At 40.0% G+C, this 16,319-nt stretch overlaps 1 protein-coding gene across 1 annotated transcript; it reads right to left on the minus strand.

The window, feature by feature from the left end:
• Window positions 1-3,916: 3,916 nt before the first annotated feature.
• LOC127377647 (dysbindin-like) lies at window positions 3,917-16,319 on the minus strand. Its single transcript, XM_051425736.1, has 4 exons — window positions 15,818-16,319; window positions 6,734-6,883; window positions 6,317-6,466; window positions 3,917-5,652 (listed from the first exon to the last, which is right to left on the minus strand). The coding sequence occupies exons 1-4, from the start codon at window positions 15,858-15,860 to the stop codon at window positions 5,363-5,365; spliced, it is 633 nt and encodes a 210-aa protein (XP_051281696.1). The 5' UTR covers window positions 15,861-16,319; the 3' UTR covers window positions 3,917-5,362.

Below are 16,319 nucleotides of genomic sequence, written 5' to 3' on the forward strand. Positions count from 1 at the left end.
AATATAACATTCATGGGTATGTTTTCATACCCAATAATCATAATAATCATTAACTTAGAATGAGACGTTTTTATCGAGTGGGTCCTCCTCCACGTAGTCCGCCATGTTGAACCACCATGTTTCTACAGTAGCTCAGAAGGATCTATGTAGAGTTTATAACATTTTTCACTTCTTTGTTTTTAGTGTGCCAAAGAAGCTTCTTGCAAATATGTGGCTGAGTTGTTTGGCATGTTTCCAAAACTTCAAAGATGGGGATTTCCTAATACAAATTTTGTGTGTCCTTAATAAATGGGTAGTGTAGAAACTGCCATCGTGTCACATATTTATTTCCCTTATCCACAAAGGGCAGAGAGCAAGTAGAACACATGGACAGACTGTATATATTCTTACCATTGGGCAGTTTTCAGTGTGTCTACCCCTTGGAGGAAACTCAGGAACACATGCACAATCCACAGAGAAATAATTCTGTGGTTCTGGCTGTGTGTTATTTCTTTCTTCCATCTTTCTTTTTGTCTAGCATGATGATAAACATCAAGATTTGCCCTACAGCATGTTGAACAGTTTTAAAGGTGGGGTTCCAGAAACATAGTATCCAGAGAAAGTATACTTAAATCTGAATTTAGCAGATATGTTAGTTGGGAACTTGTTCTGTCAGTCAGTGTCTTAACAGTGTGGGAATGTAATAAAAAATAATTTTATGTCAACCCAACGGTTGTAAAGAAACTATGAAAAGGTAATTAAGGTAATTGTTGTGTGGTTTTGTGCCATTAGTTTCTGGTATGTGACATTTCCAAAATTGAATTTGCTGCCTATGCTTGACAATGACAATGATTTTTAATTAAAGACAAAAGAGATTGTGGGAAGTAGGTAGTCAAAGTTTTAAGGTTTTAGGGTGGAGGGTTTTTTAATTCAGTCCAAGAAACTCAATCTTCTGTAGGAATCAGTTATATACTTGTGCTTCTTGTAGCATTATTTTCCAGCTCATTTCAGTTTTAAGGTATTGGGTTAGGATACAAGGCATAAGAGGGTAATTTACAGATTATGTTTTCAATTTTACTTTTTACGGCCTACGGGAAAGTGGTAAAACAAGAGAGGAGGGACTCACTGTTGTTGACTCTTTAGTTGCCCCCATAGGGAAATTAATGCAGATTTCCCGTCATACTCCAGCCCTGCCTCTATCACAGAGGGCGGGTTTGTTGGTCTAGTTGTGTTCTGGGAGTTGAAGGTCTCTCGGACACAGGCCTCGTCCAGACGTTCCCAGTTCACCCGTACTACATATTTGGGTTTGCCAGGTCTTTCCAATGGCTTCCCTCTATGGAGCCAGAACAGTCTCATAATGGTTTAATGCACACAGAAATGAATAAATGCACGAAAAAGGACTCACAAATGTATTTGGGGAGTTGTATATATATATATGACTCGATACACAAATGCATTTTCAATGCACACACAAATATGCTTCAATCCATATATAAGTAAAAAAAAAAATTCACATATAAAAATAAGATTTGTAAACATATTTGTGATGCGCACACAAATATTTCTTGTTTTAAATATGTGCAATAAAAATTGTACAAATCATCAGGTATTTGCAATTTTCATCAAATACATATTTGGAAGTTGTTACATTGATATATGAATTGTCAAACGCGCATTTGTCTCAGTGCTTTTAATTTGTAAACCTCCCTGCATTTGTGTGTGGAATTTTGAGACTCTACAAGGGGGTCGTCTGCAGCCAATCAGATGTCTCACTCCTTTACAGCCAATCACATGAGTGCCTCCCCACGAGGGGTTTTTAACTGACGTCATTACAGCGTGCAATGGATATGATAATGATATGAACGAATGATATGGATCTTGATCATGATCTAGATGGGCCAGAGGAGACGGCAGCGAAAAAAGGAAACATGGCGTCTGGAAGCGGCAACCGCAACAATTTTGTTTCACTTACACTTAAATTGTCGCAGCTGTCACTTCCAGACACCATGTTTCCTTTTTTTGTGAGGCACTCATGTGATTGGCTGTAAAGGAGTGAGACATCTGATTGGCTGCAGACGACCCCCTTGTAGAGTCTCAAAATTCCACACACAAATGCAGGGAGGTTTACAAATTAAAAGCACTGAGACAAATGCGCGTTTGACAATTCATATATCAATGTAACAACTTCCAAATATGTATTTGATGAAAATTGCAAATACCTGATGATTTGTACAATTTTTATTGCACATATTTAAAACAAGAAATATTTGTGTGCGCATCACAAATATGTTTACAAATCTTATTTTTATATGTGAATTTTTTTTTTTACTTATATATGGATTGAAGCATATTTGTGTGTGCATTGAAAATGCATTTGTGTATCGGAGTCATATATATATATACAACTCCCCAAATACATTTGTGAGTCCTTTTTTGTGCATTTATTCATTTCTGTGTGCATTTATCCATTATGAGACTGTTCTGGCTCCATATTCCCCCGCCACCTAACCCAACTCACCACCAGATGGTGATCAGTTGACAGCTCCACCCCTCTCTTTACCCGAGTGTCCAATACATGCGGCCTCAGGTCTGATGATACAATCACATAATCATTCATAGACCTTTGGCCTAGGGTGTTCTGGTACCACGTACACTTATGAGCATCCCTATGTACAAACATGGTGTTCGTTATGAACAACCCATGACTAGCACAGAAGTCCGGTAACGAAACAGTGCTCCAGCACACCATAGCTCCACCACATAAATTTCTCAGGAAGCTGAAGGACATGCCATACAAAGGGCTAAGTAGGTGGTGATAAGTTAGAACATAATTCCAATAATCTTATTGGATGGTTTTATTGCAGTAGGAAGAATTTCAATATCAACATGCAGAGTTGCAGGGTGAAATCAATGGAGGTGGTTGCAGAACATGATTTATAGGTTTTGGTCCAGAAGTATCAGTATGTTTCCCACTATGTTGGAGAGTTTTGATAAGTACGTGGCTATCACATTAAAATATCTGGATCTGTCAGGCAAATTGAAGGAATGCTCAGTTCATGACAGCGGGCTTGGACTCACTATTCTGTGATTAAGAGACAATGCGCGAGTTCTTTACCAAGGAGAAAGTTTTAGAGTGGACGACAAAAACAAACCATGTAGGACACAGTCCAGCATCTCAAAACTTGTCAGCAGTTCAGCATAGGCAAACAGTTCCATATTTTAATCCTCACCGTGATAGGCGAAGACTGTAATGCTGTCTAAGAGTTAAATCAGAAGAGACATAATTGAAAAAAGGCATAAAGAGTAGAACTTAGTGAAGTAGCCTGAAAATATTCCTGATATAAGTTTCCCTGAGGTTTATTAAACTACAGGCAAACTAATAGAACTACAAAAACTAGAAACATCAAAACACAGAGAGGAGAAGAACAACTACCACTATACCCTTGTTAGAAATTTCCCTGTAAGAAAAATTCTTTACTCCCTTGAGCACTATCATTACAGTGCGTGTATGAAGAGTTCTGGGCTTTATGAACAACTCTTGACATGTAAGATCTAGTTTGAACTTGGTATCTGTCTGCTTTAAAGGAGAGGTTTCCATATCATATGATAATTGAAACAGGTTTTGCTTGCTGTAGGCCTAATACTATACCTCCCATTCATACTGGCCCCAGAAAAGATCCCCTCCTGAAGTGATTTCAGTCCTGGATATTTTCAAAAGTATTGAAACATTAGAAATGTATATATGAAGTATTGGTTCAAGAGAGTATGCAGACCTTCTAAGCATTGTAAAAAATGTTGAAAGATGTTTAGAAACTTAAAGTCTTCTGAGAGGATGGTAGGTAGTATGACAACAGCAGAATGTGAGATATATGAGAAAAGCAGAAAGAGAAACCAAGAGCCAGTGAGTGAAAGACAGACAACACAGGCAAACATACAGTAAATTCAATGGTTTTAACCTGTTTCATTTTTATTTAGTTCCTAGCAAGATATTCAAATAGGGAAGACATACACATCACTTGTTTTGAATGTAGATGTGGGCTCAACCACGTATAGTATTATAAGTATACAACCATACCTGTTGTATTGTAATGTTTACCATCCACACCCTCACAGGCAGACAGTACAGTCACACGTCCCCCTTACAAATAGATATACATCTTTCACACAGTGCATAAACAAACAAATATTTCTCAAGTGAATCACTCTCTCTCCACATGCATAAATACCCAACTCTCAAATTACATCCCACATGGAAGAGAGGAGTAACTTGTTATCAAGTACAGGTGTCACCTGCATAGTTCAGTAATGAATCACTTTTCAATTACAAAACTGAAAACAACAAGAACAAAATGTCATGCATTTACAAACACAAATCCATTCATGATACTGTTAATAGTTTGCACATGCACATGGCAATAGATTCATGATAACATTGTCAAACAAGTGAAACCTTTTGTTGGGTTTTGCTCAAAGTGCCTAATTTCTACCCCATAGTAATCCTCTGAAAACACAAAGAGAACATGCATGATGCCTGCAATTTGTTCCTTGAGCCTTTGAACTAAATTCAGTCAGATTGCCCTTCAAACATGCTCTCAATACCTGTCATTATGAAGTCTTAATGGTTCCACACCTCAAAGCCTTTAAACAGACTAATTAATAGCTTTTCTGTGTGTTGGTATTTGATTCCTCCATCCTCCCCCACCTTTTGCAGTTTGCATATTCTCCCTGTTTGGGTTTTTTACAGCTTCTTCCCACAATCCAAAGACATGCAGGTTAGGTTAGGTTAGTTGTCCGTGTCTGTGTCAGCACTGTGATTGATTGTGTCCTGCCTCTCACCCAGTGTCATCTGGGATCAGCTTCAGCCCCCCTGCGAATGAGATTTACAGATTGCCTCGGACTTCACTTTTCTTTGCATTGTTCTAAATTTGCTTTCTGATTATGACTCTACTCTGTTTCTATTCTTGTACTTATGGCAGGTCTTTAAAGCAGACTTACTGTTTCACATGACTGTTTCGCACCTGTATCTTTCTGACACAAAGTGGGCATGAGAGTGGTTTTTCTCTGGCAACAAGAGGAATAAATCTTGAACATGTTAGTGCACAGGACTGGGATGACTAATAACATTTGGATTCTGGAATATTTACATTGCCAAGAGATTAGCCAAACAACAAAATAGATTATTTAACAGTTAATAGGAAAAATAGAGAAGATTAGTTGTAAAGAAAAATCCAGTGTACTCAGGAAAACATTCAAAAGACACAGCAAATCACAGCCAGGTCAACCATGCTAGGTTTTCCTGAAAAGAAAAGAAGAGCAAAGAGAGACAGAGAGAGGTCTCTGGCTCTTTTTACGCTACAAATCTACAAATCTTCAAATTCAGTCTTTATGAAGACTTAGTTGCAAGGCATCTTTCGTCCTCGTCTTCCTCCTCTGTTTCTTCATCCCTGGTATGGGGAACAGAGGTCAGCAGCAGAGTGTCGGCATGGACTTCTTCATCGTCAGACTGGATCACAGGTGTGTCGACTCCGCCCCCGCTGGTGTCACTGGAACCAGATGACGTAGAGGACATGCGAGACCCACGGTGAACTTCATTTTGCCGTTTCAAAGGTGCGCGCTCCCTGTAGACGACCTCTGCATCTTCATCTTCCTCATATTCGTCTTCGTCCTCAACCTCTGTAGGCAAAGGCTGTTAGAACATATCTGTACCTGTTCTGTCAGTGCTAGTTATTTCATCTCGGTGGACCCAAATATTTGTTGCTGAATGGCTGAAAGCTGAAACTTTATATCATATCTTCTCATATGACTCTCCTAACTCATGGTGAAACTAGATTAGAAACCTAGATTAGATTAAATATTTTTTGTTTTCCATTAGATGGTTCAAGTCAGATTGCAGATTGCAGAGATCAGAGTTACTGTTTTTAGGGCGTGACAAAAGTTTACAAAATTTTTTTTTAAATAAGTTTAAGTTTAAATAAAAAACGTTACTCATTTTACTTTTGCCCATGAAAGCTGCCTCTAATGTCTCTGTTTCCATATAAATCCTAAACACTGATACTGCACAGCCTTTTGCCTCTGAAGCAGTTTTTATATGAAGTAGACACATACTGCCAGTGGCAAAATGTACTGTACAACCCTGTTGGTTGTAACAGTGAATAATAAGGAAAAATATATATGATAGAAATATATACAGAATATCAGTAATACATCTTAAAATTCTGGGTTGTTACATGTAAGCGGCCTGTGTTTGTAAAATCTGCATTTGAAAATTGATACAACAATGGCTTTAAGAAAATGCAGTGGCACTGTGTTAACTGTGGCTCGGTAGCTGTCGGTGTACCTGGTAGTGGAGATGCCAGCGCTCCCTCGTCTGCTCCTGAGCCTGAGTTGAGGAACACGTCGAGAGCCTCCTGGTCAGAGATGTCCATCAGGTCCATCTGCTCCAGGACGTCCACGTTCACCTCCATAGAAGAGATGCTTCCCATTGGGGCTACATATACAACAGAACAGCATTCATAACATCACACTGTTTATGCCAAAAGTGAAACATCATTTGTATATTGACACTATGTCTGTGTACAGTACATCATGGGGCATATCTATCACAAGTTTTTCTAAAGGGAATTTTCAATCTCTACAGCACACAACACCCTCTTTCCTTAGAACCTCAATTCTGATGCTGGAAAACACTCCCTACCCCCAAAAAACATTTAACTAGGATTAAAACGACAGAAGGCAAGAATAGACAGTTACTCACGTTTCCTGCAGTCAATCTGCAGGTGAGCAGAGGGCAGGTAGTTGTCCACGTCATGCTGGTAGACCTCTTCAAAAAAGCGCTGTCTGTCCCTCAGCTTCAGGTGCTGGGCTGATTCATTGTCCAACACCCTCTGTGAGTTGTCTGTCTCCGCTGACCACACATACAAAAAACACATAAAAAAACATTCACTTCAACAGTCTTTTAAAGTAGTATTGTGTCTTAAAATTCAATATTTATTGATAATGCAATGCAAAAGAATTTGCTTTCTCTTGATAGCTTATTTAGAGTGATCTGTCTTATCATGCCTTATGTTTTCGTTTAAGAAAACATCTCCACGTCTCAACTGTCTACTGTCAATCCATAAAATATGAAATGCTGTGAGCTTGAAAGGGTATTTGAGGTATCTACTGAATTCCGGTAAGACAAAGTACATGGCAATCATTTGTACTTCATGCCAGCGTCTAACAGTAACCTAACAAATACCTATAAAGGCAATAGGTTTCATTTCCTGCATCAGTTCTCTGGAAATGTTTGATAGAAGTCCCTTTAAAGCCCCACAGGTTGCTGCAGGCTTTTACCGTTGTGTTGCCAAACCTCAGTTGAAGCTCCTGAAGTGCCATATGCTCATCCAAAGCAAACATAACACCTGAAAAACACAGCCAACTAAACATTTATCAGTTGTTTGATGTTGTCAGATATTTTTCCATACAAAAAACAGACTCCCTGTTATTTTTATCATATTTAGTACTAATATACATTAAGTAAATACCAATCAATGTGGTATTGAAACTGACTTCACGCAATATATTTTGACAACAAATGAAGATTTGTACTAATTGCATTGCATTAGCTATGTGATCATTTGCTTGAATATCCGCTGCAACTATTTTTTGAAGTAATGATTCGGGCTATGACGGCCCTCTGGCTCTGTCATTGCCTGGGCTGCTGCTTGTGTTTTATGTCTCCCTTCAGATCCTGGTGGGCAGAGTTTGTATTAGTGAATCTGGATGCACCTGGCCAATCCATCCAGAAGCATCAGCTGTCCCCATTCCCTCGCTCTCTCATTTAGTTTATGTTTTCTGTCGCTATTTCTGTACATAAATATGATTGTTTTTCAAAGCATTTCTTTTCTTTTGTCATGGCCTAAAAACTGGTTGGTGATAGTGGCACACCTTTAAAAAAAACATTTATACAAACCACAAATCTGGACGCTTATGTGTTGTAAACCTGCTCCCAGTTGGACTTTTTAACATTGCAGTGAGTAATGTAAATTGGTACCAATATGCAAATATCTAATAATTTGCATAAATGCGCTGGCATCTTTGGTTCCTGCATGTTTTGACATGCCTCATTGTTTGAGCTTCAGTTACTCCTCCCTTGGTTTTTGCAGAGATCCCTTAGGTAGCAATGTGTGATACTACGCAGATATGTTGTTATTTCAGTGCGTGACAATACAGACATGTTATGAAAAACAAGAGAGCATCTGTCCTTAGGTCTACTTCCAGCGTTGACCTCTGCCAGGCCAACCAGCTGTAGTTGTGTAACTGTGCTACATCCTCCTCGGCACACATTGTGCCTTCGCCCACTGGGCTCCATGAGCTGACACTTTGATTCATGTCACCAGTGTTTTAATGTTTGAGAATGCGTGTGTGCCCATGTTCCCATAAACTGTACAATTGTGCGCTTTTGCATTCATGCTCTTGTGTGTGCATATATGTGTATGCATGCTATTTAGTTTATGCTCATTGGTCACCCAGTGTGTGTTATGTGTAGCAAACTTCCATGACTAACATGTTTACATGATGCCAGCAGATGGATCCAGGATGCACAGTAACAACATTCACTTCGCTTCATCTACAGACCTTTGAGTACTACTTTTCTCTTGTTTGAAAACAAACACATCTGTGTCACCCAGCCTCCTCAAACAGTCCCATCTCTAGAGACCCAGCAAGTCAATCTGTCAGTCACTCTTCCACAGCCCTGGAGGGCTGAGTGTCCACTCTCGTGCACTAACGACTGCCATTTATTCTGTCATTCAAGCTGTCTGTGGAGGCAGGAATCCAGTTCACAGTCTCTCTCACTGATATTTTAAAAGTAAGTGAAGTAACTAGGAATACAGTCAATTGCATACAGCTTACAGTGTTGTTAAATATAAACTTGTGCCCAGACTGTAAATAATGTCAGTGTCACTAATATATCTGTCTAGATAAACTTGATATACTGAGATGTTTATTTCATTGCTGTGGGTACAGTACATGCCAATGGGTATTCGTGACATTAGATCACCAAACTGTTAGCTACATTTGGGAAGTTTCTGTGTCTAATATTTACCAGTTGCGACAGCGTGGCTGGTGCTGTTTTCGCCTTGGAGGTCTGTGTGTGTGTGTATCATTATGGCAAAATATGGTCCTCAAGACACCTACTATAGCAGGAACTACCACAGAAGCGGTTTTGAGTACTTTTCCTGGTGTGTATGTTTGTCAGACTTCGACAACACAATAATGTTACAACCATAAAAGATGCAGTAACGCAAACAGGTGCATCTTTTATGGTTGTAAAGATGGGTGTGGTGCACTCATGTACTAATGTAATAATGATTAAGTACTCATGGGTGGTGTCCCATCACATGATGTTCTCTAGTTAAAGTTCTAATTAATATGCAACTACAGTTCTGGAGAGAAGCCAGAAGCCAGCTTTGATTAAAATAATTTCATTTTTGCTTGACAAATGAACATAACAGAAACTAAAAGAAAAACAATACATTAATGTTGCCAATTAGAGGACCAATGAGTAAGATTAAGTGGCATCTAGTGGTGAAATTGCAGGTTGCAACTAACTAAACACTGACGGTGTCTGTATTTAACGACCCGGGAAAGCGAACAGGATGTGAAGTGTGCAGGAAAAACTACGGTGGCCACCAAACTCATGTAAAACACGAAAGGTCCAGTCCTTCCAGAAAAATGCTGAGTTTTTTCGTGATTGTTGCAGGCAAAAATCCTTGATTATGCAGCACGTTTTCTTAAAAAATGCGATGGAATATGTGGGATATTTATGCAATTTTAGTTCTGTAGCTTTACAAAAGGAATATGCTACAACTTCTGTAAAAATGAACAAATAAAATATAAAAAAATAAAATGTGTGCTTCCTGTTTTACAGAGGTAGCTATACAAAACAGACATATTCTGTTAAAATTAGTGCTTCCAATACACAAAGTGAAATCTCTTACTGTAACGTAAATTTACATACTACTAATATACTTACAACTGTAAGGTTTTCATCGCTGGGTTTGCAGCTTTTCGATGATGTTCACGTCGCGTAATTACATCACTTCCTAACGTTCCTATGGCAACAGGGGAAAATGGCTGCTCTTGAGTGAAGTAAACGCAACATTTTTCAACTTTCTGCTAAGATATATGTGACTTTTTTGCAACGAAAATTCATGGATAATGAAATCATGCAAGCCCCGCATATTTTGCGCGGAAATCGGCAATTTATGCAGCGAAAGTGCAGCGTATTTGAAAAAATGCGCCCCCCGCATAAATATAAATATGTGGCTGATTATGCATTGAATTATGCGATCGCATAATCGCATTTTTCTGGAGGGACCAAAGGCCCTATCTACAGCCAATGTTTGGTTTGTCCGTTCTGGGCTGCTGTACAAACATGGCAGTTAACTATAGCTGACTCCAAGGAAGGTGACCCTCAGTAGATAAAAACAGCTCATTCTAAGGTAACAAAGACACAGTGATTCCTATATTGTTTATACCTGAAATGAAATAAAACTTGAAATGGTTGAAAACATACGTATGAATATTATATTCCATTTCTGCCAATAGATCCTCCTAAATGTTATACACTGGACCATACATTTTCTTGTTAACTGTTGCAGCTGTAGGTAACTGTTGCAGCTGTAGTTAAAAAAAACAAAACAAAAAAAAAGAGTACTAGATCCACCACTGACTCATACCCAAGAAATGTGAACACACCACCACCTAAACCCACCAGATCAGTCCAGTAAGACAGCGCACGTCAAGAAGAACAGTGTGACTGAGTTCCTCGTGACCATTTTCTTGCACGATATTTGGCCTTCCAGGTCAAGGTTTTATCATCTAATTTTTTAAAGAGACCAATGGCCTCAACATGCCAACCTGCCAAAACCCCCTGCCACCTCATTGCCACATGCCAGTGTCCATGATCATCCAGAAGTCATTATTCAGCAGCAGTGGGAAGGTTGAGATAAATAAACCAGATATTATAGGCTGTTACAGCAATGGCCAGGCTTCTGGTCATGATGATGAAACTACACATCTTACGTAAACTTCAGTTTTGCCTGCTGGCCTTATGGGAGCTCTCTCTCTCTCTCTCTCTCTCTCTCTCTCTCTCTCTCTGAGTATGTCTGTCTTCCTCTCTCTCTCTTTGTCTCTTTCTCTTAAAATCAAATGTCATTGCTCTGCTTAAGTTGAGATAGCCAGTGGACATGCTCAGCCCACGCACAGACTCGGCTGCACGTCTCCATCTGTCTGCCGCTACGTGGGAGAAATACATGTATGTAAAAGACTGACTCATCCAAATAACCTCTGAGTTTTCTTCCCCCTGCTGTGGAAGATGTGTAGGAGGTCTCCATGCAAATTGGCTGAGGTTACATTACTACCATGCTCTGTGTGAGACCCAGATGGTGTTCATAGCCTCCAACGGGGGAATCCCTTGTTGTTAACAGGGGTTATTAACTGCCAACCATCCTTATTGGGTTGTTTGGCTTATCAAGTAAAGTAATTTTTCCACTTTCAATCTTGAGTCCTATGTTATTTTCTGTTATCTTGTATGTAAGTTTAAGTGTCTCCGAGGCTGTCCAAAGGAACGCAAGGAAAGGAGTAGTTGTTGCATAATGAATAACGGCAAGTACGAGCACTGACAATGGGTGACAGTGACATTCAAGACAAATTTACGCAATGGTATGTGAGCACAAAGACTAATTAAACTGTCCTGGGGTTAGACGCTGCAACCCATTCAGTTTTTAGTCTGTTTTACACTTACAATATCTAGGCTGCAAAATACAAATCACATAGAAAGTGTTTACCGTAGGTGGGTCAAGGAAACAGGGAACAGCCATGCTGGCTGACTTTTGCTTTGTTAGGTAAAGTGCCAGTTTTCAAATCTGCTGGTTCATCACTGATTTACCAGATGTACTTTATGTCTATGATTGCTGACACTGCACTAAAACACATGATGGCTTCGTTAGAACCACTAGTGGACAGGAAAAAAACAATACTATTTGAAAAGAAAGCCAGAATAATTAATAATTCAGTATGACTGCTATGCACAAAAAAATGGTTCTGGCAGTGTCTTACATCTCACACTCAATTCTGCTGATGATGGGACACAGTAGCATTGTTGGTGCCATTACAAATGCATAACAGGATCCAGGAATTAGAATTCAGTTCAGGGACCAGGAACACCACTCCTTTCATAGGTGGAGCCTATGAAGACTGAAGGCTCCTGCACTGAACCTGCACCTCCTTGCCAAATAAGATTAGGATGTTTTACCGTAGCATTTTGCAAGTTCCCACCCTTATAGTGCAGTAACATCAGAACCAACGTTTGAGAATAGTCACTCCATCTCCCATTTATTTCAGTTGAAGCCAGGGTGATTTAGGAATTCAAGATTGCGTTTTCTTGAGTTAGTTGACCTTTGTTCAACTTTGGCTGTGAAAATTTGGCCAATAGAAACATGTTAAATTATTAAGTAAGTCATTATCCTACAGTAACAGTGCTTCAATAAAGAGCAGCTTGTTCTTATGCAGTGTTTATAGTCTATGAACGTTCTCAATATTTACCCATGTCAAACCAGTGCATTTGGCCTTTGGAAACAATGCTAGGTTGCTACTGCTTCTAAACTAGCTAGCTAGACATGCTAATATTTGGAGCTTACGTTGCACACACACACACACACACACACAGTTTTATTTATTTATTTATTTTTAGCTTGTGCCTGCCGTGCCTGGTTACAGTTGCTAGGCTATGATTAAAGATGAAATTAAGACGTAAAAAATAAGATGCAATGTGCTCAAATCCCAATTAGACCTTAGAAACCCAGTTCTGGATCCTTAATGTAGTTAACCATAAAACAAATGACAGCCATGGGTATATTGTCATCTCTGTCATCACATAGACAATTGTTGTTGGCCACTAACAGAGCCTTACAGTATTTAAAGAGCTGCCCTCTGACACATTCCATGACATGTGATCTGTGACAAGACCTATGCCCCTTACCCAGAAATCCCTGCTCCATTCAGCCCACACTGAACCATAATTACCTAGGGCTTACTGTTACATAACACTGGTACAATCCTTCAACTGCACACCCTTCAACACTGGACTCCTACTGCATTGTAATGCATGGCTTCACAGCTTACTGCCTTGGTTGTGAGTACATGCATGTAGGATGTATGTGTTGGCTGACTTCCTGTGGGAAAGGAAGAAAGAAAGGAAGAAAGAAAGAAAGAAAGAAAGACAGAAAGAAGTTTGTCAAAGAAAGGCGAATGTGGTGTTATGCAACCTGAGCCTGCTGTGCATTATTCCTGGTATAAAGTAACTGTAGTGTCAGTGATTTGAGGCAAAGGCCTTCAGTGAGTCTGCTTGCCTCAGCTAAGCCTCATACTGACTAATACAAGGGTGCATTTTTGTGCATTTGTTGTGTGTCAAGGCAAACACACATTGAATAGAAATAATGTGTTTAATACCCTTTTTTCTTGTTTCTTTATCCTCTTTGTAATCCAATTGTTTTTTGCAATAATACTGATTCTTTCACTCTTTTTTCACTCCTGTATGGCTGTTGATTAGATCATCAGCACTTCTTTATGTGTAGGAATCCAACAGAAGATGTAGAGGTAGTGAATGTGTGTGTGTGTGTGTGTGTGTGTGTGTGTGTGTGTGTGTGTGTGTGTGTGTGTGTGTGTGTGTGTGTGTGTGTGTCAGTTTCAGAGGGGGTGGGGGTGGGTGGTCCAGGGCCAGAGGTGACAGTTGAGCTGAAGCACATGATTTTTTTCTGCCAGAGTCTGATCCTTTTGCCACTTCCAGCTCCCGATAATCCACACTGCGAGTCTGAATATTCCTATTCAAATATCAGTCTCTCAGGTTGTTTTATTTTGCCTCAGCATGCAGTGTACAGTTGTTTCTTTCTATCAGCATCTTTTTTATGATGAAAACATTAAACTCTGAATACATGCGTCATTACCGCTCTGTGTCATTTTAATGGTGCAGTCATACATCAAGGGTCTTGGAAACTGCACTGGAAGAAGGGAACAAATGTTCCCATTGAACCAAAGAGTCACATGGTGAAGCATTCAATCCCCTTGTGGCAAGCGGAAAAAGAAATCCCATGATCATCTTTCTGTTTTCGATGAACACAGAGGCTGGGTGTTTGTGTGTGAAAGAGAGAGCTAGTAAGGTACTGCATGGCCAGTCACATTTGACAGCCCATCTATCTCAAACTCCACCCCTCCTCTCCTGCAGTTCCAAATTACCCCCGGGAGCCGATGATGGTGTCACCCAGCTCTCAGCAGTTTAGAACCACATCATCTTTAGGTATTACTGCTATTATTTACCGAACCAATCACTCTCCTCTGCTGGCCTCGTAGCCACAGCAGACCATCATGCATAAATCATTTATGAGTGAGATCACTGCAACACAACAGACACCTCCCCCGCCATGCTTCCCGACTCCCCTCTACACCCACACACACATCCATAAACATACAGCCATGTAGTAGAAAGTAACCCCAGGGTGCTCATTTATGATACCAATGTCTCACCATCATCATTGTCAAACTACGTCATACTGGAGGAAGCCCTACCTGAAGCCTCAAGCACATCATTTAAATGAAGTCTACATCCGTTTCATGACTTCACTATCATTTTCACGGTATGATCACAATGTTGTGATTATAGCCTGAACCTTGTCTGACCAACTCCGTAAGTGTCTGATCAGATAATGTATTCCCAGGGCATTCCCATTCTTAAAACCATCAAGGCTCTTCACTCAGGGCTAAATGCAAAGATGTCCTCCAGCTTTGTCCACGACTTCCTATTTAGGTAAATCAAAAAAGGGCTTTCGGTAGCCTACACAGAGCTTATACATATGTAGTGCTCTGTCTTTAGTCTGTACACATTAACAAACACTCATATGTCCCACACAGAAACTAATTCAGTAAAGCAGCAAGTTGTATGGGAAGCAGCTTATTGCCTTGACACTTAAACATAAAAAAACAGCTCATGTGAGTTTATTTGTTCACTTAGAAAGCAAGACAATGTCCCTCTGGCAAGCAGGTAGCAGTTAGCATGTCTTTTCGTATTCTATATAAAGACCTTCATCCTTTGGCTTAGTCAGAGTATAAGAGGTAGTTGTTATCTCTTCACTGTGATTAAACCTCATCTGCATCAACAGTGCTGCACCACCATCAAGCCTGTCAGGCTAACTTAGTTAAAAAGGGATGGCCTGCGGCTGTTATTATTACTTTGGACAAGTTTTTTTTTCCAGTAGTTGCTAATGAGGCTTTGTTCAAGGTGCATCAATAAGTAAAAGAATAAACTAAACATGTACAGTTAAGTTTTTTTTAGTGAGCAATAATTTAATGAATCCCAGAGAAAATGATGTAACGGGCTTGCAGTAATTCCCATACACACTGTATGTAACATAAAGTACAGCTAATATGGATCTGTTATCTAAAGAGCTGACTAATGCAGAATTAAACATCTCTCATGAAGGAATGTTCTGTTGTGAGGCTCTGAATGATGAGTCGTGATTCATATAAAGCTGAACCAGTAAAGGGAATTAATACCCTCTGCACTGTAAAACTTTCCCTTGCCTGGGATATGCAAAAATATCCTGAGAGACTGTGCTGTGGAAATTTATGTAGTAAATTCATGCTTAGAATGTAAAAACGAGCACTGTTAAGTTACATCAGTGCAGAGTAAATTGTAATACAGCACATACTGTTACAATATATTGGACAGTACTACAAGTCTGCTAGTGCCACTTTCTCTTCAGCTACATTTCTCTTAACTCATACACTGTTGGTTACTTACATGCCAGACGCTTGTTATGGTTGGCTGACCCAGTAGACGACATGATCCAGAGGATGTGGGACTGCTTGAAGAGAGTGTTTTGCCTTTGAGTGTGTGTGGATTTTTCTTGTCCCCTCCTGTCAAGGCTCCAGGACAGGATGCTGGTGCGTGTAGTGGTTGGTCATCTAGTCATTGCATCTCTTGACTTTGGCACCAGGACTATCAAAGATAGTACATTCACATTACACTTTATATCCCTCCCCTCTTCTCTTCTCTTTCTTCTACTCTGCTCTGCCTTTTTGCTGTGTACGCCGTCTCCCTCCCCCCTTTCTGATCGCCTTTGCTGTTCTTTCAAGGTTTTCCCTCTCACTGCTTCACACTCTCATCTCGGCTGCCTCTCTGTGTCTCTCACACAGCACGTGCGCACACACACACACAAACACACTCATTCTCTTGCTCTCTCTGCTAGACAGGCTCAAAAGGGTTGTAAGGAGCTGTGCAGCTTAGGGACGGGGGGAGAGTG

The sequence above is a fragment of the Dicentrarchus labrax genome, unplaced genomic scaffold, assembly GCF_905237075.1.
Source record: "Dicentrarchus labrax unplaced genomic scaffold, dlabrax2021, whole genome shotgun sequence".
Taxonomy (NCBI): Eukaryota; Metazoa; Chordata; class Actinopteri; family Moronidae; genus Dicentrarchus; species Dicentrarchus labrax.